The sequence below is a fragment of the Sitophilus oryzae genome, unplaced genomic scaffold (genome assembly GCF_002938485.1).
Source record: "Sitophilus oryzae breed Bouriz unplaced genomic scaffold, Soryzae_2.0 scaffold_1621_pilon_pilon, whole genome shotgun sequence".
NCBI lineage: Eukaryota > Metazoa > Arthropoda > Insecta > Coleoptera > Curculionidae > Sitophilus > Sitophilus oryzae.
In genome coordinates, this window is record NW_022146305.1 from 675,279 (window position 1) to 701,827 (window position 26,549).

Sequence of the window (26,549 nt, forward strand, 5' to 3'; positions counted from 1 at the left end):
AAAATATTTTTATATATGATTTTGCCCAATAGAAAAAATCTTAGGAGGTAGGCACTGCCACCACTGCAAAAATGCGCCATCCAAAAAAAAAGAAGATTATTTTTTTAAATATTTAACCTCAAACGTCAAAATTGGCGTCTTTTAAAACGCCTTTTATTTTGATTGTTTATTATCGATATCTTAACAAATTGTACTTGAAAAAGGTTGAAATGAGCGACCGTGATTCTTCAATAGAAGTCGATGAGCCAGAGAACTCCAACGAGTCCGATTCAAGTGATCTGGATGACGAAAATGATGCGCAAGAACAAGTAAATATATAGATGCAAAAATAACAGTTCTACCTTTTTAATTCTGCCTTTTTTAGCAACTACTCGATAGAGCAAGACAACTTGAGAACGATATATCGGATAACAAATATTTATACGACTCTCACGTCGAGCTAATCGATATATTCCGTAAATTGACTGATTTAAATTCCTTAAGAGCAGCTTACAAAAGGTTTCACGAATACTTTCCTCTTACGCCCAACTTATGGCTTGACTGGATCAAAACGGAAATTTCTTTGGTCACGACTCCCGAACAGCAAAAAGGCATTTTTAAACTGTTTGACGAAGCTACTGAAGATTATTTATGTAAAATTTACAGGTTTTTTTTTTGGATAAATATGTCGTATCTATTTTTTTTCTCTTATTTTAGCTGTAGACTTATGGATTGAATATGCACAGTACTCTATAGGAGCAAGTGAATTAGAAACTACAAGGTCTATACTTGAAAGGGGGTTAAATGCTGCAGGGTTAGTTTGTGATAAAGGTTCATTACTTTGGGATACCTTAAGGGAAATCGAAAATGTTTATATTTCAACGCATACAGAAGGTTCAGAGGAATGGAACAAACAGGTCGGTACATAAATTTTCATTATTACTTTATTATATTTTTATAGTTACAAGTCTCCTAAAAAAAGTGCACAAAAGATGCTTATTTTCTATTTATCGGTTTTAAAACAAAGACCCCCACCCCCATGTTTTTTTTTTGTTTTTTTTTAAAACATTTTTTAATAAGTTAATTTGATTACAAATACAAATTAACATGTCTTAGTGTTCACTTAGGTCATGTTGTAGGTAATAAAACTTGTAGATGTATTTAAGAGACAACTATCTATTCCACTGTTGGAAATGGAAAATACATATAATGAATGGGAACAGTGGGTTAAAGGACTACCTGAAGGGTTGGTGCATCCAAAACCAGTAAATATTTTATTACATTTAATCTATGTATATTTTTCTTTTAAAATTTAATATTACAGGTTGAATATGGGTACAAAAAGGCTCTGAAGCTGCTAGAAACTTATAAACCATTTGAAGAGCAACTTTTGGCATGTAAAGCCAATGAAGAACTGTATGAAACCTATAAAAATTATATAAAAACAGTGACAGATCCTTCGACAGTTATCTGTTTATATGAAAGAGCAGCTGTACAGCTTTGTCTTTTACCAGGTTTGCCTGACACTTAATTTTCATGTATTACAAAATGTTTAATTTAACTGTCTTACTAGATTTTTGGTGGGATTATTGCAACTACGTTTTTAATCTGGGTCCGTTGGCACTGAACGTATGTAAAAAAGCTTTGAGAAACTGTCCATGGAGTGAGGATCTTTGGATTTTTAAGCTAAGGGTTTTGGAAAAGCTGGAAAAATCTGATGACCAAGTTATGGAATGCTTTGAGCAAGGTATATCAAACATCGCACCTTCTCCTGGATTGGAACTATGGTTAGCATACTTAGAATATACTCATAGAGTTGTGGGATCCCCGGAAAAACTGGATAAACTCTTCAATCAAGCCATACAACAGCTTGGTTTTGAAAACGACGCTCAGTGCAAAGTTGGCAGGCTTTTCAGTAGGATTTTGGGGCACAGGGGCGACATGAAAGCTGCCAGGAAAATATGGAGTCACATTTTGGGAAAACCACAAAATAAAGGTTAGTGTTAGATTTATCTTTGTCAGTATCTTGAGGATTTGGTGTATCTTGGATAAAAAAACATATTTTCATTTAGCATTTTCCAAAATAACTGGAAATAACAGAATTATTTAACTTTGAAAATAAAAATAAAAATTTGCACTTATTTCTGAGACACCCTGTATATACCGTATTTTTAGGATCTTATGCGTTATGGCTTGAATCTATAAATTTGGAAAAACAATATGGAGACGCGAATTCCGTAAGAAACCTGTTCCAAAAAGCACTTAATTCTGTAAAAGACTGGCCTCAGTATATTATGGAGGAATGGTTAGTGTATGAACGACATTTTGGCACACTTGACGATGTTATGAAATGTGTACAAAAATGTAGAGAGGTAATTTTATTTATTTATTAATACCAGTTAATTTACAATGTAGAAATACATGATAAACCGCAGAGAGACAGAGCTCTGTACGCGGACCGGTTTAACTTAAAAATTAACAACTAAAAACTAAAAAACTAAGAAGTATGAAACAAAAATAAATATAAATACAAACAAAAATAAAGATCAATTACTTATAACTTAAGCTACAGTATTCCGCTTTAGCCAAAACCTGATAGTTCTCTTCAAATTTTTCTTTTCCACTGTTAAATTTTTCAATTCAGTTGGTAAGAGATTGAAAATTTTTATCGCTTTAATGTAACTGTCTTTATCACTTATTCTTTTGCTATTTTTTGGTATAATTATGTTTTTGTTTCTTGTAATACTTTTGGAGTTTATATATTTGTTTTTTAAGATCTCATAGTGAAAAGTTATTGCTTCTAAGTTATAAATTTGTTCAATACTTAATGGATTTTTGTCTATTACAAAAGAGTTGTTGTTGATTACTTTCAGTATTCTTCTCTGTAATGTATTTAATAGCGTAAAATAGTTATCATAAGCACCACCCCATGCTATAATACCATAACTAATAACACTTTGAAAGAAGGCATAATAAATTGTTCTAAGCATTTCAACATCCATGTATTTTCTTAGTTTATAGAAAACAAAAATTAAATATTTAGTCTTGCTAATCAGATATTCAATTTGTTTATCCCATTTTACATTAGAGTCAAAAATAATACCCAAATATTTACAACAATCAACTCTTTTTTACATATATGTCTTTAATTTTTATTTCAACTAATTTAGGAACACTATCTGAGTAATTTCCAAAAGTCATGAAAACAGTCTTATCAATATTTAAAGACAGTTTATTAAGTGCAAGCCAATTTGCAACCTTATCTAGTAGTTCATTCATTTTTTAATACTTTGCTCCCAAGTGTCCTCAGTAGCAATGATTGCAGTATCATCTGCATACGATATTATACAACCATCCTGTATGCCAATTAATAAATCATTTACATATAAAATAAACATCAATGGCCCAAGGATAGTTCCTTGAGGCACTCCAATAGTTACATCTTTATTCTCGCTTATATAATCATTAATTTTAACTCTCTGCTTTCTATGCTCAAGATAACTTTTCATTAGATCATTGGCCTTGCCTCTAATTCCCATAAATGAAAGCTTATCCAATAATATACCATGATCTACCGTGTCAAAGGCTTTTGCCAGATCTAAAAAAGTTATTAATACTGGTTTGCTTTTGTCTAATTTGTTATAAATGATGTTAGTTATATGATTTAAAGCGTCTGCAGTTCCTATTCTTTTAATAAAACCAAATTGTTTTTTAGATAAAATATTACAATTTATAATAAATTTATAAATTCTTGAATGAACAATTTTTTCAAAAATTTTTGCAATATTCGAGATTAAAGAGATAGGTCTGTAGTTAGATACCATAGATTTACTTGAAAAAACTTTGATTACTTTTTTTTATAAATATATTTTTATAACAAGCCGTTTTATTTATTGTTTATTTCCAGGCCAGCGCAAATCTAACGGAAAACTATCAATATCAAACTGATACCACTTCACAAAATCAAGACCATCAAAACAAAGGCACTAAAAGGAAATATAACCAGGAGCCAAACACTAGTAGTAAACAGGTTCCTCCAAAAAGGTTTAGGGAAGAGAAAAAAGAAGAAGTTAGTAAGCCAGTTGTGAGAAATCGAGTACCTATTGAGAAGAATCCGGAAACTACAGTATTTATCAGTAATTTGCATCCTTCAATTGATGAGAACAAACTTAGAGAACTTTTTCCTAATTGTCTTAAACTGGAAATAGTTCTGGATCGTAAAGGAAAGTCCAGATGTTTTGGATATGTCCAATTTAAGACTGCTGAAGAGGTGAGATCAGAGTATTTTTTAATTCATACCAAATTAAACTTTCAGTCACGTGATTAAGGGCCCTAAGGCCCAAGCAAAAATTCGGGCCCTCTTTTCCAATAAAATTCAAAAATTCAAGAAATTATTAATATTTTACAACCTTTAACGGACCCCCCAGACCACCGGGCCCAAGTCCCAGGTCTTATGGTTAAATAGGCCCTCGTTTTTACATATTTTCTTTTAATCAAAATATTTTAGAAAACAAAAATAAATTAATTATAAATTTATAAACAGTTATTATTTACATCAATAAAACTCACATCCTTAACAGCGCTTATTTAAGGGACATAAACGGCCATTACTACCGCTTTTCCGTTCAAAATATTCTAATAAGGTTACAATGAGTTTTGTGCAGCGCCTATTAAGCTTTCTTGTACAGGGTGGCTCGAATTCGACGCTCATCATTGGGATTTCGGAAACCGTAAGAGATACAGGATCGGGTAAATTGAGGCAAAGTTGCGCAATTTGATGCTCAATAAAATGCCGTATTGCATTTTTATTTTTTTTGCATAACATATTCTGGTGATGGAATTTTCTGTACCAAACGTCGGTAAATATCAAAGTGACTATATACCGGGTGTTGCATCGTCGGACAGGACATAGGAAATCCCATGTAAATTTTAATGGGTTCAATTATTGGCTTCCCTAATTATTTTAGAGAACAATTCTATTTAGGTTTATTGAAGAGCACTAAAGCCCACATTCAAAAGAATAACTTTAGATATTTTTGATTAGCTTGTTTACGAGTTATCGCCGATTTCTTTTTAAATATTTCTCCTTTCTTATGGCCCTGTATTTACTTATGAACACCAGTCAAGGTAAAAGATAACTGTCAAATGAAGTTGTCATTTCGGAAATTTACCTATTTAGTGCTTTATTATTATTGAAAACTCATTCATATATCGGAAATCTTAAAGATGTATTTATAAATACAAATTAATATGAATTAAAGTAAAATAAAGTAATCAATTACAAGGTTAATTATAGTATTATTACAATATTCAATATCTTATTAATTTAGGTACTATTAAATTGTTAGAACTTTAGGATTTAAGATGTTCAAATATTCCTCCTTCGACTGCTAGACAAGAACCCAGGCGATCATAAAATTCTCTTCTTACATTCGCTAGTTGGTAAACTGAAATTCTATTGCATTCGGCAGAAATAGCATTTTTTAACTCAACTATATTTAGGTATTTTTTATCCTTGTATATCCTGTTTTTTAAATGGCCCCAGAGAAAGAAATCATATGGCGAAATATCAGGAGACCTTGCTGGCCAATTTACTGTATGATTTAGGCCAATAACGTTTCCGTTAAAACTAGTGTCTAAATATTCCCGAACAGCCAGGGTACTATGTGCCGGGCAGCCATCCATTTGGTACCAAACTTCCTGATTTTCCCTAGCGGCATCATGTAAAGCAGGTAAAATATGATTTTCGAGTAGTTCCAAATAATATTCTGCATTTAAATTTCGCGTAAGAAATAATGGCCCGATAATATTGTGTCCGAATATCCCTGCCCAAAATTTTACTTTCTGTGGATATTGCGTCCTTGTTTCGACAAACCTGTGTTGGTTTTCTTTGTTCCAATATCGATAATTTTGAACATTGGGTTCATTATTTAAGGTAAACGTGCATTCGTCAGTGAAACATATATGTTTTTAAAAAATTTCCTATCCGTGTTTGCTCTTTCCATCATATCAAAACAGCGCCTGCCGCCGTATTTCGTCCCCATCTTGAAGGAATAGCATTTATGTCGTTTCAAAATTCGAAACGCTGTAGTGTGATCTATTCCTATTTCATCCTCAAGTTTCCTTGTGCTGATCTTTCCATCAGTATTGTAGATTTTCCAGGTATCGGTCTATTCGGATACAGAGCAGCAAACATGTCCGACACCTTTTGATAACTATTTCCTTGATAATACCATTTAATCATCAATACATTTTCTTCGGTAGTGTAATTCATGGCTAATATTTTCGATGTAGGTATGAGTTTTTAATGATAATAATAAAGCACTTAATAGATAAATTTCTGAATGACAACTTCATTTGACAGTTATCTTTTACCTTGACTGGTGCTCATAAGTAAATACAGGGCCATAAGAAAGGAGAAATATTTAAAAAGAAATCAGCGATAACTCGTAAACGGACTAATTAAAAATATCTAAAGTTATTCTTTTGAATGTGGGGTTTAGTGCTCTTCAATAAATCTAAATAGAATTATTCTCTAAAATAATTAGGGAAGCCAATAATTGAACCCATTAAAATTTACATGGGATTTCCTATGTCCCGCTCGACGATGCAACACACGTATGTATCTCTTACGGTTTCCGAAATCCCAATGATGAGAGTCGAATTCGAGCCACCCTGTACTTGATGTGTGCTATACGTTTTTTGGTACTAGTTTTGTACCTTTTGTTAACATTTTATTTTTTTTTTGTAATTAGGCGTAGTCAAACCATTTATCAAAAAATATAAATATATCTCTTCAAACAGCTAGGTTAAGAAAAATATGTGCCACGGCACTGTTTGGTGATATCGTCACAATTTGCTCTCAGGTGTTATTTGTCCTTGGATTCTTTAAACATTGGCTAAACCTTTGAATAAGAAGACTAAGGAAGGAGCATATCAAAAATCTTAGGTCCACCGCGATGGGCCTCAAATATGGCCGACTTAAATTCCGGTTTATCAGTGCCGTTCTAATTTTATTTAAAAAATGTAAAACTATGAAGTAGGGTAGACGTGAGGTAGACTCAATATTTTTTTTTTTATTTTACGTTGTGAATAAATGTTAGTAGTTATTAAAATTGTTATAAAAATATAAAATTCTAATAAAAATAGATAAGTTATAATAATTATTTATAACGATAAACATCCGATACGCTACTGAAGCAGGTAAGTCAAACTGACGTATCTAAATTCTTTGACATATAATCTTTGACAAGTAGTAAATAAAAGCAAAAATGCAAGAAAAAATATATAATTAGTTAATTTAAGTGAATTTCATAAATGATCGGTTTACTACACGTATGTATATTATAATAGTCACTTACTAGCGAAAAGTTGTTCCATTATTTCACTCGATTTTTGCCGAGATCTACCGCACGCTACACAACCAACTATTTTAAGAGTCTTTTTCGATAAATCGCGATGGTGTCACCGTTAATTTAAGTTCTGCCAAAATTTCCATCTAGATTTACTACCTTTATACAACTATCAGTAGTAGAATAAATAATAAATAACATAAAATAAGCTCCGTAAACACTGATAAATCCACAAAATTTCAAATCAAATTCAAATGTGTCAAATGAATCGTCAAACAGAACTGTCAAGGATCCCCACCCTAGAGTCCTTTTTCCGCCCACCATGCATGAATACATGGATAGCATTATGCTCCTTCCTTAGTCTTCTTATTCAAAGGGCTAAACTAATAAAAAATAATTCTTTTTAGGTTATGGTTGCGCTAGCACGCGACCGCGAACCTCTAGACGGCCGACCCGTTTTTATCTCCGAAATTAAAACGGACCGTGCCGAAAAGAAACAGGTCTTCAAGTACGCAACCAACGCGGAGAAAAATAAACTGTTCGTCAAGGGTCTTCCCATTTCCAAGACCAAAGAACAAGTGGAAGAACTGTTCAAACCGCACGGAGCCAGAGACGTGAGGCTCGTTTTGCACCGGAGCGGCCAACCCAAAGGCCTGGCGTATGTGGAATTCGAGAACGAAGAGCAGGCTCTGAAAGCAATCAAAGAGACCGATCAGCTGGACGTAGACGGGCACGTCATATCCGTAGCGATCAGCGCGCCACCTCCCAAGAAGGAGAAGGCTGGAAGGGTGACGTTTGGGCGGAGAGAAGAGGGGGAGGAGCCGTCGAGACACGCCCGAAGTCGGCTGCAGACGTCGCTGTTGCCGAGGTCGTTGCAGGTTAAGGCCGGAAGCAGCGGGGCGGAGACGAAAAAGGAAGAGACGAACGGCACTGGCGGGAAAATGATGAAAAATACGGACTTCCGGAATATGTTGTTGAAAAAATGAATGTTTTAAGTGTTATTGTTTTTTATTTTCTGTATATTCATGTGTAATATTGTTTTAAAGTCAATCAAATTATGTCCTTAAATCAAATAGATGCAGAGATGGAAAAAATATTCTTTAATTCGAACATTTAAGGGTCTGGTTTGGTGGTATTTGGTATATTACATTTTTTGTTTGTTGTTCTGTATCTATATTGAAATACCCATAGGACTTTTTTGAAAAGATGAATCCACAGAGGTATAGACATTTTTTACTTTTTTTTTTATTTTTAATTTTTTTCAACGGTTTTTGTTTTAATGGGTTTTCTTTCCTGAAATTTTAATCTTCTATCTATGTTACCATATTATCAAGAAATTATGTTCTTCAACTAAAAACTAAAAAAAATTTAAAAAAAGTTTTCAAAAAATAATAATTCCCATAATCGTATTTCTGCGGTCGAAATATACTCACAACACAAAAAGGGTATTACTTATAAATCATATTTATCTGTTGACATTTCGTTTTTACTAATAACTGAAGAAAATGCATAAACAAAAACATGGCAGCACATATAGAACAAAATCGCAAAAGGGATTGCAAAACACAAGCCTCTGGCTGGTTGGGGTACCACGTAAATGGCGTAAACAATGGAATGCAGAACTCTGAATACCAGGAAAGTGTAATATAATACTTGGACAGTCCAGGCAGGTACAGGAACCCATAGGTATACGAATGATATCACTAAAAAAGCTGGTATATTCTCTAGATCATTTTGGACAGACCTGAAAACAAAAAAAAATATAATATGTACTTATATACACAGGGTGTCTCTTAAGTAAGCGCATTAGTATTAATCTATATTAAAAAATAAGCATGGGGGTTTTTTACCTTCTTACTCGCTCAATTTCTGGATCTAATTCTACGGTCCCACCTGACAAACCAATATCTTCTTCGCTAATATGTATCTGAAATCGAATTAACACAATGTATCATATAGAAGTAAAAATTACTGGTACAAATATGCAGTGTGTATACTGTATATTTAGTATACTTACATTTTTTCTGATCCGATGGTAAATAGTTAAAACTATAAGGCACATAGTTTTCAAAACTAGCAATGAAGAAACTATCATATAAGTGGCAAATTTCGTATCGTCTAGCGTAAGATTAACATTATTTTCATACATTTTGATCACTTTTTTCAATTAAAGCACGTGTATTTAAAATCAATTTATAGAACAATTCAGAACGCATCATTACTTTAACTGATAATATACTTGTTTATGTATTCCTAATTGATTCTTAAGTACATATATATTATCTCGGTATACAAGAAATGTAACCGATAAAATATAATCAATCTTTGACCTATCCAATTTGAAAACTATACAAAAAAAAACCAAGTATAATATAGGGCAAAAATTATAGAAAGATTTAAGGGTTCCCATACACTTCGGTTATTTTGCACGGTTTTAACCGAACGGGTAGGACAATTTTATTCTAGCCAGTAGCGCGAGCAGTTCTTTATACAGGGTATCCCAGAAATAAGTGCAAGTATTTAACTGGTAGTATAATTCAACCCCAAAAACACGCCTATGAGGTTTTTTTCGCGAAATTTTTTGAAATTTTATTTTATTATAATTATTTTTTTTTGTTTTTAGTTAAAAACATATTTTTTTTGATAATATGGCAACATAGGTATTTGATTAAATTTACAAGAAAGAAAATGCAGAAAAGATCCATTGGTTCTCAAAATTTTAGCAAAAGATCATTTTTTTGGTAAAATAACTCCGTTATTTTTTACTTATTTGAAAAACGATAAAGAGAAAACACGTTTCTTTTATCGAAATCTACCACCCCTTCAAATACTTGCACTTATTTCTGGGACACCCTGTATATTTTTTAGGCATATTGCACCATTTTCTTCTATTCCTTTTCTGAATTTTCTTTTTACCGCCACCACTGTTCGAAAGTTGTTTCCCGTTAGGATTAGCAAGGGTGTTCCATTTAAAATAATTTTTTATTTAAAATAAAAGAATAACTTGATTTTAGAGGTGACCAATGTTCCATATTAATTTTGTCTCACCCTGTATAATTTTGATTTAAAAAAGTACAATATTAACTAGATATTAGGCCATAACAAGGAAAATCCAATTTAAGTAGCTTTTACTGTAATTTAAAAACTGTTCTTAATTTTTAAAAAATGTTAAATATGTCAAAAACCTTACATTTTAGTCATATACTTCTCTAATAAAACTTTATAAGATCTAAGAATAAAACTCACCTTTATTTTTCTCCCAGAATTCGAAAATCAATATATAACTTTGATATGGCATTTTTTAGTAGAACTCTGTATTTTTAAAAATTACTCTGAATTAACCTACATATGCTCAGAAAATTTTATTTCAATACAATTTTCATTCCAAATGCCGAATTTAGTTCAGAAATTATAAGGAAAAAATTCAAACAAAAATGAAACTTCTACACCCTGTATCTCCGAAACTAAGCATTTTAGGACATACATTTATACGAATTTTTTTACTTATTTTTATCTGCAGAATATGGTGCCGAAGTTTCCGGAACATAGTTCGATGTATTATATTCTAAAATTATCAAAACAAGTTTCTTTAAAATGTTAAATATAAAATAATAACAGTCTTAATAAACAATTTTGTTTCTTTATTTACTCAATACATAAAGTAATCATATAAAATCATCCACAATAATTTTTTATAATTCATTTGATGTGTCCTTGTCTCGTCCATAGTATTGTCGTGTCAAGTAGGTAACAACTTAAGTGCCTTTTCGAGTGCTTGTAATTATATCAGTGACAGCTCGTGACTCGTGACTCGTGACCAGGGTTCGGAAGTAGTTAATTAAGACGTAATTTACCTGATTAACTACGTGTAGTTTTTTTTCAAAAACTACGGCTTTTCCCGTTCATTAACTACATGAAAACTACATTAATAAACTATGTATTGATATTCTGAATAATTTTCCTTTGTATGAGGTGAAATAGAGATAATATGATGTATTCGTAAATACATTATGTGTTTTTAAAGCTTCAACTTATTATAATCTCAGCTCAAACCTTTGATGTTTGAAAGTTACATACATAGGTTACATAAACTACACCCTCTACATAAACTACATTAACTACATGTAATAAACCACTTAAATTCTGCCAAAATCTTAGGGTAGGCGCCGCCTACCTTGCCTAACCTGACGAGCCGCCACTGAATTATATATCATACTTATTTAAATCAAACTACTTCTTACAATAAGCTATTATGCCAGCAATCAACACGTGTATACTCATGTACGTCACAATGAGAAAACCCGTAACAAAACATATGCCCCTTGCAGGCGGCCTTATGGGAACCACAGCATAAACGACGGAGTGTCCAAGTCTTGCGACAAAGAATAGATAGTAGAGGAAATGCACTACCCAAGATGGTACCGACACCCACAGGTAGGCAAACGCTATAAACAGGAATGCTGGTATGTTCTCCAAATCGTTTTGAAAAGCTCTGAAAAATAAATACATATATGTTTAATTGAAAAACTCCTTTTCTATGATCTATGTTTGAGTAATTTTTTGTCTATTTTTGAATCATATATATGCTCTTTTTTCTTCGTGTGACACTTTTTGGTTCATGCTCTAATGTAAGAAGTGGCAACATTGCAAGGCTTCTATACAGCGTCAAAAAAATTCATGAGAATGAACCTGTGGTACTAAAAACTTTTTTTTCGAAGCCTCGTCTACGCTAATAAAACAATATACAGGGTGTCCCAGAAATAAGTGCAAGTATTTTAAGGGCTGATAGATCTCGATAAAAGAAACATATTTTCTCTTTATCGTTTTTCAAATAAGTCCAAAATAACGAAGTTATTTTACTTTGAAAATTTCCAAAAAAAAATATTTTTTGTTAAAATTTTGAGAATCACTGGATCTTTTCTGGATTTTCTTTCTTGTAAATAGCTCTATGTAAATAACCTATGTTGCCATATTATCAAGAAATTATGGTTTTTAACTAAAAACTAAAAAAATATCCAAATAATTTTTCAAAAAATTTCGAATTTTCAATTTTTTTTTCGCGAAAAAAACCTTATAGGCGTGTTTCTGGGGTTGGGCTATACTATCACTTAAAATACTTGCACTTATTTCTGGGACACCCTGTACTATAATTTTAAACTTCCCAGAAAATGTAAAAAAAAATTCAACGCAACTTTCTTCGCAAAAAAAACGTATTGGCGTGTTTCTAGGGCCTAAATATACCACCAGATAAAATAATTGGGCTTATTTAAGAGACGCACTGTATTTATTAACGCTAAATAAAATTTATTTTATGTTATTTTTAATAACCTCTGGTTGAAATGCGCTCTTTTTTATATACACGATGAGTCTTAAATAAGTGTAAATATTTTTAAGGTTTAGGGGCAGTATATTTGGATCCCAGAAACACGACTATGAGTTCTTTTTTCGAAAAAAAAAATAAAAAATTCGGAATTTCTTTGAAAATTTTTTTCGGAAATATTTGTAGTTAAAAACATAATTTATAGATAATTTGACAACATATAATAGATTAAATTTACAAGAAATAAAACCCAGAAAAGATCCAGTGGTTCTCAAAATTTTAGCAAAAAACATTTTTTTTAATTTCTCAAAGTAAAATAACTCGTTTATTTTGGACTTATTTGAAAAACGGTAAAGAGAAAATATGTTTCTTTTATCGAGATCTACCAGCCCTGAAAAAAATTCTCTTATTTAAGACTCACCCTGTAAGTAATTTTTTTTTTTCAAATTTTCGATATAACGACCATCCTATTTTTGTATAACTATTCTTCAACATAACAAACTTATTTGGTTCGTGAATCTGCAGATGTTCTGATACTGTCCAAAATAATCGATTTTTATTTTTGAAACTTTGATAACACAATCTTTTATCCACTTTAACATTCTTAGAGCTATTAAAAAGTGGACCGCCCTGTATAGAAACCAATAGGTACCTACCTCCGTACTCTTTCAACATCTGGATGACTACCAACCGTAGTACCACCCACCTTGGTATCCTCTTCATTCATTACCACCTAAAATGTTTTTTTCGTCGTCAAAATTTAATATTTAACACAAAATAGACTTGTAAATACCTTGTGTTTCACTCTTTTCATCACTGTTAAAACCGTTAACCACCACATTTTTAATACCAATAGGGCACATACAACCATATAAGTAACGAATTTTGGATTTTCCAATGTCGTAACCCAAAGTATATCATTTGATTTTATTTTAGATATGAAAGAAGTATTATTTTCGCTCATTTTTGTCAGATAGTTTACTACAAAATGAAAAAATATATTATACTCAAGTAATTTCAGAAAAAGATATGAGCTATATATTTTTATCTAAAACAGACTGAGTACTATTTCACAATATAACTACCTATTTTTACCTCTAACAGCCTTCAAAAGTTTATGTTTTATTTACTTTTATTGTATTACTTTTTTGGAGTTTTATATTGATAGAAACTAATACAAACATCCCAACAATCAATAATAAACACGTTAAAATCTCATTAAGAATGCGACGTTTTTTGTGTCCAGTTATTTTCTTGACATTATTTAATATTTTTAACTTTTCCGGTATCCTGTGCAAAATCAATAGCAAATTTTATTTAAAACAGTATTATTTAGTAATCAATAAATTTATTTAGGTCAATTAAAATACAATATAATTGCAAAAATGATTTACTTAAAAATTACAAATATATAAAATAAAATATTGTTGGTATAGTTAATTATCAAGTTTTAAGATAGATATAAGTTGATGATTCACATTATTTTTTTGTATATTCATTCCAATCCCTGTACCATATCTAATACAAACATAATTAAAATATAATCTAAGTAATAAATATATTTTTTTAGGTATATAAGATCTAATTTATAAAAAATATCACAATGATTATTATATTTTCCATTTTATCATACTATCTAAATCCACCATAAATCATTTCTCTTGTTAGTTGTTCAGCATTAAGCGTTCCATCTATGCTTTCACAATTCCTATTAAACACTGAATAAGCACTAACTTCGTTTACTTTCTTGGGACCTGTTCGAGTGTTGAAATATATGGCCAACAGTAAGGACACTATGAAGTAGACAGTCCCGAATTGTAGCCTAACAAAAACTATGTAAAGGGATACCCATAAAACAAACCATAAGAAATAGTAAATGTAATCGTAGATTGTACAAGATAAGTTTTCTTCTTCATCCGATAATGCAGATGCCGATTCACATTCAGAATTTATATCTTCCACTATCAAGGGCTCTAATACTTCTTTTTTATCCTGTTTGAATTAAATATTAATATTGTCTAATTAAATAGAAAGTTTTAATACTTTACTGTATTTGTGTCACAATTGGTGTCACTAGTCTTTTCAGGTTTCTTTGGGAAGAACTTTGAAAACATAATTTTAATTTGAGCTTTATAACGATTCAGGGCAGCTTCACGTTGTTTTTTAGCTCTATACTCGGCTAATTTTCTCTGGGCCTCTTCTACAGACATAATAATTAACTTTTTCTTTTAATTATTCCGTTATTTACATGGGTTATTTACATCCAAAACATCTGTTTTTAAACTGTCATTAGTGTCATTTGTGACCGATGAGGAATTTCTTCTTTTAAAATTTACTGACTCTTGCTGTGTGATACCACAGACACTAATCTATTAAAATTGGAACAATGCTAAACGTACTATTCATATTTGTCTAAAACATTCACTATTGTCCAAAGGATTTTTGCCTAGAAAGTTAGAAAAAATCCGTTTATAAAATCTAGTTCGATGTAGACGTAACGCATAAAACAAAAGTATGATCATATATAAAAACATATATTTTGTGTAGCAAAAGCCATGAATAAAACGGAGAAGAAACACCAATTTGACAGTTGAAATTGACAGCATGCAGCATGACTTGAATTAAATTTGGACAGTTTTGTTTTGCTGTAGTCATATTTTCCTGGACATTTTCTCCAAAGAAAATCATAATTCAGTGAATAAGTACTCTAAAGAATGGCTACGCTAGAAGATAAGGCGATATGGGACGACGGAGAAGAAGCACTCGGCGAAGAAGTACTGAGAATGTCTAACGACGAGATTATAAGCAGAACTAGACTGTTGGACAACGAAATTAAAATAATGAAAAGCGAAGTGATGAGAATAAACCACGAGCTGCAAGCCCAAAACGAAAAGATTAAGGAGAACACGGAGAAAATTAAAGTTAATAAAACCTTACCATATTTAGTTTCAAATGTTATTGAATTGCTCGATGTGGATCCACAAGAAGAGGAAGAGGATGGGGCTGTTGTTGATTTAGATTCTCAAAGAAAAGGTTTGTTTTGTTTGTGTATTACTTGGAAGGGAATTTGGTATTATTTTGTGTGTTTTTTATTCAGGAAAATGTGCAGTTGTAAAAACATCAACACGCCAAACCTACTTTCTTCCTGTTATCGGACTTGTTGATGAAGAAAAATTAAAACCAGGTGATTTGGTCGGTGTGAATAAGGATTCATACCTAATTTTGGAGACCCTTCCTGCTGAATACGATGCCAGAGTTAAAGCTATGGAGGTACAAAAAAACTTATAATTTATAATGGTTTTTATTATAATTTTTTTTTTTATAAAGGTTGATGAAAGACCAACAGAACAATACTCAGATATTGGTGGCTTGGACAAACAAATTCAAGAGCTCATAGAGGCTGTAGTCCTCCCAATGACACACAAAGATAAATTTGTCAATTTAGGAATACAACCTCCTAAAGGTAAATCAATATTTTTTTCTTTAAAAAGTTTGTTTTAAAATCTTTTGATTTTAGGGGTATTGTTGTATGGACCTCCAGGAACAGGAAAGACTCTGCTGGCTAGGGCTTGTGCTGCCCAAACCAAATCAACTTTCTTGAAATTGGCAGGGCCCCAGTTGGTTCAGATGTTTATTGGTGACGGTGCAAAACTAGTTAGAGATGCTTTTGCATTGGCCAAAGAGAAAGCACCTGCTATTATTTTTGTCGATGAACTGGATGCAATTGGTACGTGTCCATGTATTTTTAGTCATTATACTTTCTTGTAAAACTTTATAGTTTAAAATGGAGATTTTTTTATTTAAAGATGGTCTACCTTTATTTTAAGTCTATTATATTTTTAGGTACTAAAAGATTCGATTCTGAAAAGGCTGGTGATCGAGAAGTACAGAGAACTATGTTGGAATTATTGAATCAGTTAGATGGTTTCAGTTCGACAGCAGATATTAAGGTAAAATCCTAATAATAACGTTTATTGGTGATGTACAGTTTTAGTTTTAATTAAAACTTGACTAAAAATCCTACAATTTATTTTTTCAACATTCTTTAAAAAAATCGTTCAAAAATATTCAATTTTTAGGTTATAGCAGCAACTAATCGTGTTGACATTCTCGATCCAGCATTGTTGCGATCCGGCAGATTGGATCGTAAAATTGAATTCCCTCATCCGAATGAAGAAGCCAGAGCGAGAATTATGCAGATTCATTCGAGAAAAATGACAGTAAACCCTGACGTAAACTTTGAGGAATTGGCTAGATCAACGGATGATTTTAATGGAGCCCAGGTTAGAAATTATTACCGTTAAATTGTCATTTTATTTATTTTATTGTTTTTTAGTGTAAAGCTGTATGTGTGGAGGCTGGTATGATAGCTTTGAGAAGGAACGCTACTGTAGTGACGCACGAAGACTACATGGACGCTATAATGGAAGTGCAAGCGAAAAAGAAAGCCAATCTTAATTATTATGCTTAATTTTTTTAAATTATAATGAAAAAACATCCTAGCTATAAATAACGTTTGTCAAATAATAAATCCTTTTTTTAATAGAATATTTCATTTTAAAAAATGGAACCCTTAAGCGCATATCTTAAAAATATTTTCAGATAATATACTGGGTGATTCAAATTAATTTTTGACACTTTTAGTAGTTGTATAGGCGTTAAAATAAAATGACAGAACATTTGTAAAACAATTTATTACATTGGAAAACAGAAATATACATAGCACTAAAAAGGGTTATACCTCTTAACAAAATTCTATTTACAAAAATAAATTATTTAAAAATGACTTAAGGAAACTAAATTAATATATGGTCATTCTTTGCTGAACACTCATATAATGAGTTGTTTCAATTAATTGATTTAAGTTTTATTTGATTTATTTAGAATATTTCCTTTAGCACAAAAAATTTATTTGATAAAATAAAGTTTTTTATACAATATAGATGCAAAAAAAATGCTGAGTGGTGATCAACTATGTTTTCTATGAGATATACATATAATTTATTTTTACTGGTATAAGTTTTTAGGTAGTTCAGTTTATAAAACCGAAGAATTTCTCTTTCTACAGGGTGTTCCTTAATTACATGCTAATACATATTTAAGGGGGTGATTCCTGAACATATTCTAAGATAAAAACTTCATAGGAATGTGCGTCCTAAACGTCTTAACTTTCGAGATACAGGGTGGTAAATTTTTGTAAAAAATTACTTTTTTTCATAGTCACTCCGATTTTATTATCATCTTTATTAAACTTGGTACACGTTTTCTATACTTTTTTTAGAAAATTTTACCACCCTGTATCTCAAAAGTCAAGATGTTTAGGACATACATTCATATGAAGCTTTTTTCTTAAAATAGGTCCAAAAATCACACCCATAAATACCGTATGATCGAATAAAAACGACGTCCAGTTGGCTTGGAAATGACGATCGATGGCATTTCCTATATAAATTTACATATAAAATGACAGCGATCTTCATTTCATAGCCATCGCTGACGCCGTTTTTATTCGATTATCCGGTATTAGCATGTCATTACACCGTGTATAGTGACGCATTTTAAAATGACACTAAATATCAATGAATGTCACTAAAGTCTTATTAGCCATATTATACTATACAGGGGTAGTCTGAAAAAAATTGCAACTTTACGCATCTTTTGCCCATTTTCGATGCTTGGTTGTTGATTTGACAGTCGCTTGAGTGAGTCGACGTCGGAAACTTTCAGACTACCCCCGTATAAGCATCCAAATATTGTGGCGCATACAGAACATCATTCCAACATATTATTATTATTTATTACTAGTCGAAATAATGACTGGTATTTATTTCGGGAAAGATGGCGCAAGCTTGAGGCGTTAGTTGAACATATACAGGGTGCGTGTTGTTTAGAAGAACAAAATGTTGATTACCGCTTGATTTTGGGGTCGCCTGAAATACACGATGGTCGCTAACAGAGCTAGAAGCGTAGAGAGTAGGTATAAGTCCCAGTCGGCTCCAAGTGATTCCGTTACATTTACCAAGTGATTGAATGGGCTCTAAAAAATATAATTCGTTTAAAATCGTTTACAGAGTTCTGCAAAAAGTTCAATCAACAAATAGTAAGTTTATCACTGAACAAAAAGACCAAGAAGGGAGTATATAAAAAAAGGAATATACTTTACTATGGTTGACGTATTTTCAGATTTACAAGAAGTGCCGTTCTATTTTTTTTTAAAAAGTGTATTATACAGGGTGACGCCTCTCATACGCCGCGGAAGCTTCAAGAACGGTAGGAACTTTTGCTTCAAGAACGGTAGTTTATATCGAAATGAAATTTTGGCAGCATATGTAGGTTAACTGAAAGCATTTTATAAAAATATATAGAATTATACAGAGTGTCCCCAAAAAAACTTACATATCAAAGTTATGTTTTTTGTAATGGAACACCCTATATATTAATCGATTTTCGGATTCTAGGAAAAAAATAAAGGTGAGTTTTATTAAAGAAGCATATACTAAAATCTAAGGATTTTGACATATTTCACATTTTGTGAAAATAAAGAGTAAATTTTAAATTTCGATAACAGCTACCTAAATTTTAGTTGACCTTGTATAGCCTGATATTTAATTACAGTAACCATTGTATGTTAAAACAAATTGGAATTTGACCCGAAAAATTATACAGGGTGAGACAAAATTAATATGGAATATTAGCCACTTTTAAAAGCAAGTTACACCGTTATTTTAAATGGAAATACCCAGTATATTTTTCCAGTGTTCAATGGGGAATTTATATATCTTCAAAATATTATTAAGGTTGCCTACCCCTCAGACAAAGATTTTCCTATATATTTTAATTTTTGATTTTGCATCAGTAGATCTTTATTGTTTGAAACAATCTAGGGGGTGTGATATACCTTTTGTTAATTTAACAAAAATTAAAGATTGTAGTGTAAAATACTCAACGGTAATAAAAAGATACACGTTTAAAACATTTTAATTATTACAGAATTAAAACTAGACATAAACATATAAAATTATGTGACAAAAATTAGCTAGATGAAATCAAATGCTCAAAATGCTTCCTTTCCTGTTAACTGCATAAAATGATTGTCTTTTCAAAGGGATATTTTCATTTTAAAAGGCATATGGGGAGTTAGTTCTCCCTCGAAAAGAAGCTACAATAATTTCTCTCATGTTGTCGACAATAGTTGGTCGAGTTTTGTAAACACTGTATTTAACATATCCCCATAAAAAAACAGACTAGATAAAATCAGGAGCATTTAAGTATTCTATTAATTGGTGAATGCACACTGCATCCACCAACTAATAGAATCATATCAATTCTATCTGATGTAGGACGTTTGCATTTTCGGCAAATTCCTGGGAAATTTTTTTGTTTTAACTGTCACAAAATGATAACTAGTTGTTAAAGTTGGACTAATTAGACAGCTATATTGAAGTAACGTCAGACATATCACAGCCATCTAGATTTTATCAAATAATAAAGATCAAACCATATAAATGAAAGATTCCGGAATACAATTCGGACCACCCTGTATACAGGGCGAGTCAAAAAAATCGAAAATATTTTGCAGAAAATGGTAAAAAAATTAATAACTCCAACTTACCTCTTTAATTCTTTCAAAACTGAACATGAAGCTTAATTTAAACAAGGCCAGAGCTACTGGAACTTTTGCGTCACCGCTCGTGTCAGCTGCCAGATCATAACACCTGCAAACAAACAAATGTTATCCAAAAATAAAAAATAATTTTTAATAAGTACCTTTTCGCTAAATGCACATCTTTCTCTAATCCCAACCCTTGCTCGTGCATATAGCCCAAATTAAACATCGCCTGAGCATTATGCTGTTGTTCTGCTGCAATCCTGTACTGAGACGCTGCCGTTTCGTAGTCTACTGAAGTGCCTAAACCGTAGTAATAGTAATCGCCCAATTTAACCTAAAAAAAATCATTGAGGAAATAAAAATAAAGTAAAATAGCGAGGGTAGATCATTTTAGCTAATTTTTACTGACCTGCGCAGCTGAATATCCTTGAGCAGCAGCCCTGGACCAGTACAACAGAGCCCTAACCAAAGCCTCGTGAGTGTCCAGCATAGGTACTTCCTGTCTGTCAAGCATGAAAGCCGCGTTACTTTGCGCCACCTCGTAGCCAAGTTCAGACAGGAGGGCGTATTGGATGAAGGCCTGGTCTGGTAACCCGTCCCTGTAGTCTGAATGGGCCTTAAAAGTAGAAAAAGTAATCCTATATGTAAATATACTGAGTATATATAAATCAGTGAGAAAAAAATTGGCGCCGGGAGGCACGTATAGCCGCCCATACTAAAATATGTTAATAAAAAGTTGGTAGGCAATTCTTTTAGTTTCAAAGTAAATGAATTTTTCCAATTTTTTTTATCTTAAAAACTGCGACTTTGACTAATTTTGATGTTATTACAATTTTTTTTCCAAATATTATTCCTAATCTTAAATTGAAAACCGCGTTTCGCTAGCTTCTGTAATTTTGGAGTTACGATTTTTTAAAATTTGTCTCTCCCTCCCATACCCCCTTACCAACCCCCTACCCCCACCAAAAACTAATGGCCAGATTCTCGGGTACCACAGTATCAGGGGCGGCTTGTCCTATGAGGCAGATGAGGCAGTGCCTCACCAATACATTTGAAAAATTACACTTATTAATCGATACATCTTTAATCACAATTATATATTTTTTTCCCTATTTGCATTAATAATAATTGTATTTTTTAACCGTCATTCTACAATAAATTACGTCGATGGTATTCCTTTAAACGCAGAAAGCGCGTCCCATATGCGACAAACTCGACGATGTATATCCATCTCATTTGTTCTTTAAAAGGTATATGTGCAGAGGTTTGCCTCTCGCCTTTCCTTGTCTAGCGTATTGTGGTATATCGCACTGACGGAGCGACAGCGTTCACTGGAATCTTAACTCCATAGAATGAAAAGAAAAAGCATAGGCAAAACCTTTAGTTGAAGAGAGATAAAATGTATGGAGTAGTAGCGCGTAAAAAGACCGTATTGAGGCGGGCCTCAAATGTAAATTTGAACCTTAAAGCCGTTCGTTAAAAATATGTATCACTTCCCATCAGCCCGAGAGATTTTAGGCGACAGGCTGAAAATGCAGAATTGCATTATTTGGGAATTTGGCTTAGTTTGAATCAGAGTTTTAATTAATTCTGCAGGTTATTACACTGTTTTGTCTACGTTTTTTAATGTGAATTGCATGTTTAATTACTCTTTTTACTGATTATTGTAGATATAAAGTAAATACCTAAAAAGTGGGCAGTGACTTATTGTTGATAGATATGATGATTTAGAGGGACCATGCATCATCAGAGGACTTCCCCAGGTAAAGTTTTTCGAATCATTTCTAGATAAATTGTGTATAGTCAAAAAGTAAAGCGACCTGTTACAGATTTCGTTTTGTTTTATTTTTATAGGATGGGTAGAAACACAAAATTTTACCATACAGAGTAAAATATAAGAGAAAATATCCTGAGGTCGCTTTGATAAAAATTTACTGTTGCAATAGCCCTATGTAATAGGTACCGTATGATCGAGAAAAAACGGCGTCCGCGTTGGCTATGAAATGAAGATCGCTGTCATTTTATATGTAAATTTATATGGGAAATGTCATCGATCGTCATTTCCCAGCCAACTGGACGCCGTTTTTTTTTTTCGATCATACAGTATAATACTGCGAATTATATTACATAAGGCTATTTCCGCAACGGCTAAAAATTTAGAAATATTTTAAATACAAAAATGTGCGCTTTTTAAGTTTGTAGGTATCTAAAATACTAAAAATAATATACAGTGTGCATTGCATTTAAAAAAATTGAGATATAGCATTATAATATTGCAATATTGGCCGTGCCATAAAAAAAAATCCCTGTATTAAATAATGTGAATTTTTCTCGGATTTCTACATACCTCGCTATATACATACTTAAGCAATAATATATCAATAAGTTAAATTCACTCCAGGTTTTTACCACTTTTTAAAAAATGAAAATTTTCAAATATGAATTATCATGGAAATCCCGCATATATAGTGTTTCAAATAAATCAATAGTGTGATGTATGCTGAATTTTATGCTGAACCCAATTCTGTACAGAAAAATGGTAATGCGATTGCAATTTTAAACAAAAAAAAAATTTTTAGAATATGCACTTTTTTATATAGAACTTTTTTTTCATATATTTGTCAACTACGAAGATATTGGACTTCCTCGTACTAATGGTCACCCTATATACATACTAATAAAAATTCTCTTCTAATGTGCCTCACCATCTTCCAGTGCCCCTGCACAGTATTTTTGTGCCAAATTTGGTTAAAATCGGTTTAGCGGTTTTTAAAAATAGAACTGGATATAAAAATATTGCCAAAAAATATACAGTGCTACTATTACTGCATATATACAGGGTATAAATAAATATGTACCAAAACATTTAAGTTTTTTTTTGGTTTAAAAAAGATATTTTTTTGTATGAAACGATTTTGAAAAAAATATTGCGATAAAAGTTATTTTTCAAAGTAATCACTCTCTGATTTTTTGTCCTTATTTATTTAAACCATAATATACCTACAATAATTGCTAGTTTACCATGTATTTTTATGCTATTTAACTTTAAACATTATTTTAATACGTTTAAGATTAATAGAATCAAATTTTAGTATAGTAGTTCAAATGTATCATCGATAAAATGTTTCCAAACCCAGTAAATTGCACTCAATTAACATACAATTAATGTAAAAACAATAATTTTTATTTAAATTCCAGACAGAATAACATTTTAATAATAGTTGATTACTTGATTTGTTTATTTAATAACATATAAGTCTCACGAGGATTTTCCACAAATGGTACAAAGATTAAAATTAACAAGTTCAAAATAAAAGGAAAAATATAAAACTGATTTTACTTTTATTTATAAATAATTTTAATATATTTTAATCTTAACTGATATTTTATTAATTTAATAAGAAGAAAAATGTATATATCGATTAAATTTAATATATTTCTTTTATATTTTTTTTATTTCTGAATTTTCTTCTGAACTTTGTAATTCTTATTGCTATTTGCATATACTTGCATTTCATTTATATCTGAGTACAATTACACAAATAAAGTATATAAATAGTTTTACCTGCATAAGAAGTTCTCCCCATCTACCTCGTTCAGCGACGTTTTTAAACAGTTCCACAGCAGTAGTACACGATCTAAGCATTCCAGTACCCTTAGCATGCATTTGGCCTAAATTGTAATAAGCCAAAACATGTCCAGACTGCGAAGCCAAAGAAAAATACTTATTGGCCAGTTTGTAGTCTTTCTTCACACCTAAACCACCTAAAAAAGTGATTAAAATATAATATACACTCTCAGATTATTAGATGTAGGTGATAGAAAATTAAAATTTTTAAATTGTAACAAAGTTGGTACAATTATACCGATTTGGACCAACCCTGGAACTGATAAAAACTTACCAAAATGCATATTTCCCAGCTGTAATTGTCCGTCTACCCAACCCTGGTCAGCAGCGGCTAAGAAATACTTGTAAGCTTTATCATAATCTTTTTCTACTCCTTTACCGTAAAGGTACATGAGGCCTAAACCGCTCAGACCGACGGGGTTGTTTAAATCTGAAGCTTTTTTAAAGTATTTAAAAGCGGTGTCATTGTTTGCTTCAACTTCATCGCTTCCATCAAGATATATCTGAAAAAAAAAGAATATACAGGCTGTCCCAGAAATACAACAATGTTCAACTGCAAGGTCTGCTACTAAACATTTTGAAGGTTAAAGTATCAAACACCACAGATTAATCTGTGGCTAGAGTATGAGGATGCAAAGAATCTGTAACTGCTGTAACAATACCTTTCCTAAATATGCCATAGCCATGGGGTTCCCCGCGTCTGCCGCCTGTGTGAAGTAATGCATAGCTTTCTGATAGTCTAAGTCTATTCCTCTGCCACCTTGATAATGAAGCTGACCTAGTCCAACCTAATAAATATATTTAAATTATCTGATAAAAATTGGTATAAATACAACTATTATTTACTTGGGCTTGTACATCCCCTTTCTCAGCTAAAAGTTGATAATATTCAAACAGATCATTGTCCAAAATTCCCGAAGTGTAACCATTCTCCAGTTCATCTAAAAGCCGGATTCTTTGTATGGCAGCACCACCACTAAATGACACTCCTTGGCTGACTAAAATATTAGAATTATTAAAGTACCGTATTATTAAAAAAAAAACAATGTCAAGTTGTTATTGAAAAATAAAACAGCTACGGTAATAGCAAAACAATTTCCGATGCACGTGATCAACTTTGGGTGACAAGCGATAGCGACAGGGCTGCCAGATTGCGATGGATTTATGAGATGAATCTTAATGTAAAATTGGGAAACAATATATTTACATACCTTTATCGGCAACAGTTCTGTAAAAATCAAGTGCTTTCTCACAAGTGGGACCCATACTTATCCCGGACAAATATCTATAACCCAGTGCCATTTGGGCCCACGTATTGCCACCGAGGGCCCCAAAAGTATAATGAACCAAAGCCTTGGCTTGGCTCACGTTTACAGTCAATCCAGAGGCATACAAAAATCCTGATATAAACCGAAAATTAATATTAAATAACATGTGGTAAAAAATTGATTTTCAATTAAAAAATTAGGCTTACCCATGCCCATATGACCATCGGGATTACCCTTTTCAGCCAATTCGCTGAACATCTCTTTGGCTACGAGAATATCTTGTTTTAAGGGACTTCCAAACAGTTTGGCCCAGGCCACCAAAGCCTTAGCTTCCAAATTTCCCTTATTGGAAGCGTCCATTAGCATTTCATAAGCCTTAGCTTTATCAGGCCGTATTTTATTAAGAATAGCTGTAAAATTTTAAGACATTACTAACCCCAGCCTTGTAAATTACTTAAAAAAAACCTACCAGCAGCTGCTTCGTAGATTTTTTTTCCTTCCAATTCCTCGGGGCCCAGTTCTGTTTGGATTAAAGCTGACTCAGGTATCGGGGGCAGTTCTTCATCATCGGGGTCTTCCCTTTTATTTAGGGCGTCAATGTCTTTGACTATATCTTCGATCACCTTGACTTGGTCGATCATTATAAAGTTGGTTGAAGGTAGTCGGTTTTCTAGAGAATTTAGAAAACAAATTGATTTTATCTATATTACAGTTTAAACTGGTTTAAACATTTTTTTGAAGTAAATATACATGTAAATTTAAAGGGTGATATATTTGTATCGATACCTTTTTCATTTTCTTTTTGCTTGGTGAGATCGGGTGCTGGTTCGATGCGTATGGCAGTCGTACCGTCTCGTTCCTCAATCGAGGCTACAAATTGTTCTCTTTGGGGCTCAGTCTTGGTTGATTCCGACGTTTCTTCATCGCTTTCGGTGGATTTTTTGAATTCGGGCGGTCCCTGCACCGACTCTTCTGAAAACTCGCAGCACACGAGCGCGAGAAACAGCACAAGCAACAGTTTTCCGTTCATTTTCACTCACGGTCTTTCGAAAATCATCACAATCGCCGCTTTTCCTTATCACATAAGCATATACGTGTCCTGAACTAAAAAAAAAACGTCACCTCTCCCTAATTTTTTTACCTGTTTTCGGCGTTTGAGATCATAGAACCGTTGGCGTGACACACTTTCGTGGTTTAACGTTTAACGTGAAGAAAATGATGAAATAGATTAAATATTCGTTTAAGTCGTTTCGTTTTTATTGGAAAAATCTTGAAGATGAAAAATACATCAGAAAATCAACACAGAAAAGTTTGCCGTCTGTCATAAATCTGTAAAAACGTCAAAAAGTAGGCGAAATGTACTTAGTAGGGATGGGCATAAATAAAAAAAATA

At 32.1% G+C, this 26,549-nt stretch overlaps 5 protein-coding genes across 5 annotated transcripts; 2 read left to right on the forward strand and 3 right to left on the reverse strand.

The window, feature by feature from the left end:
• Positions 1-105: 105 nt before the first annotated feature.
• On the forward strand, positions 106-8,417 carry LOC115880311 (squamous cell carcinoma antigen recognized by T-cells 3). The gene is made up of 9 exons (XM_030897502.1): positions 106-308; positions 365-632; positions 697-896; positions 1,119-1,244; positions 1,304-1,493; positions 1,553-1,975; positions 2,155-2,351; positions 3,887-4,249; positions 7,739-8,417. The coding sequence occupies exons 1-9, from the start codon at positions 210-212 to the stop codon at positions 8,315-8,317; spliced, it is 2,445 nt and encodes an 814-aa protein (XP_030753362.1). The 5' UTR covers positions 106-209; the 3' UTR covers positions 8,318-8,417.
• Positions 8,418-8,777: 360 nt separating this feature from the next.
• LOC115880280 lies at positions 8,778-13,716 on the reverse strand. The gene is made up of 7 exons (XM_030897462.1): positions 13,445-13,716; positions 13,308-13,384; positions 11,563-11,823; positions 11,516-11,529; positions 9,349-9,500; positions 9,182-9,258; positions 8,778-9,075 (listed from the first exon to the last, which is right to left on the reverse strand). The coding sequence occupies exons 1-7, from the start codon at positions 13,613-13,615 to the stop codon at positions 8,784-8,786; spliced, it is 1,044 nt and encodes a 347-aa protein (XP_030753322.1). The 5' UTR covers positions 13,616-13,716; the 3' UTR covers positions 8,778-8,783.
• A 342-nt stretch (positions 13,717-14,058) lies between these two features.
• On the reverse strand, positions 14,059-14,933 carry LOC115880369. The gene is made up of 2 exons (XM_030897582.1): positions 14,700-14,933; positions 14,059-14,643 (listed from the first exon to the last, which is right to left on the reverse strand). Exons 1-2 carry the CDS (start codon positions 14,859-14,861, stop codon positions 14,284-14,286), a joined length of 522 nt encoding a protein of 173 aa, XP_030753442.1. The 5' UTR covers positions 14,862-14,933; the 3' UTR covers positions 14,059-14,283.
• Positions 14,934-15,235: 302 nt separating this feature from the next.
• On the forward strand, positions 15,236-17,201 carry LOC115880343 (26S proteasome regulatory subunit 6A-B). The gene is made up of 7 exons (XM_030897549.1): positions 15,236-15,684; positions 15,749-15,921; positions 15,979-16,114; positions 16,169-16,378; positions 16,495-16,601; positions 16,731-16,934; positions 16,988-17,201. The coding sequence occupies exons 1-7, from the start codon at positions 15,366-15,368 to the stop codon at positions 17,120-17,122; spliced, it is 1,284 nt and encodes a 427-aa protein (XP_030753409.1). The 5' UTR covers positions 15,236-15,365; the 3' UTR covers positions 17,123-17,201.
• Positions 17,202-17,329: 128 nt separating this feature from the next.
• LOC115880317 (protein sel-1 homolog 1) lies at positions 17,330-26,491 on the reverse strand. The gene is made up of 12 exons (XM_030897510.1): positions 25,943-26,491; positions 25,626-25,826; positions 25,363-25,566; positions 25,100-25,288; positions 24,735-24,886; positions 24,551-24,676; positions 24,163-24,391; positions 23,826-24,025; positions 20,670-20,876; positions 20,419-20,594; positions 20,264-20,366; positions 17,330-18,688 (listed from the first exon to the last, which is right to left on the reverse strand). The coding sequence occupies exons 1-12, from the start codon at positions 26,184-26,186 to the stop codon at positions 18,539-18,541; spliced, it is 2,181 nt and encodes a 726-aa protein (XP_030753370.1). The 5' UTR covers positions 26,187-26,491; the 3' UTR covers positions 17,330-18,538.
• Between the last annotated feature and the right edge of the window lie 58 nt (positions 26,492-26,549).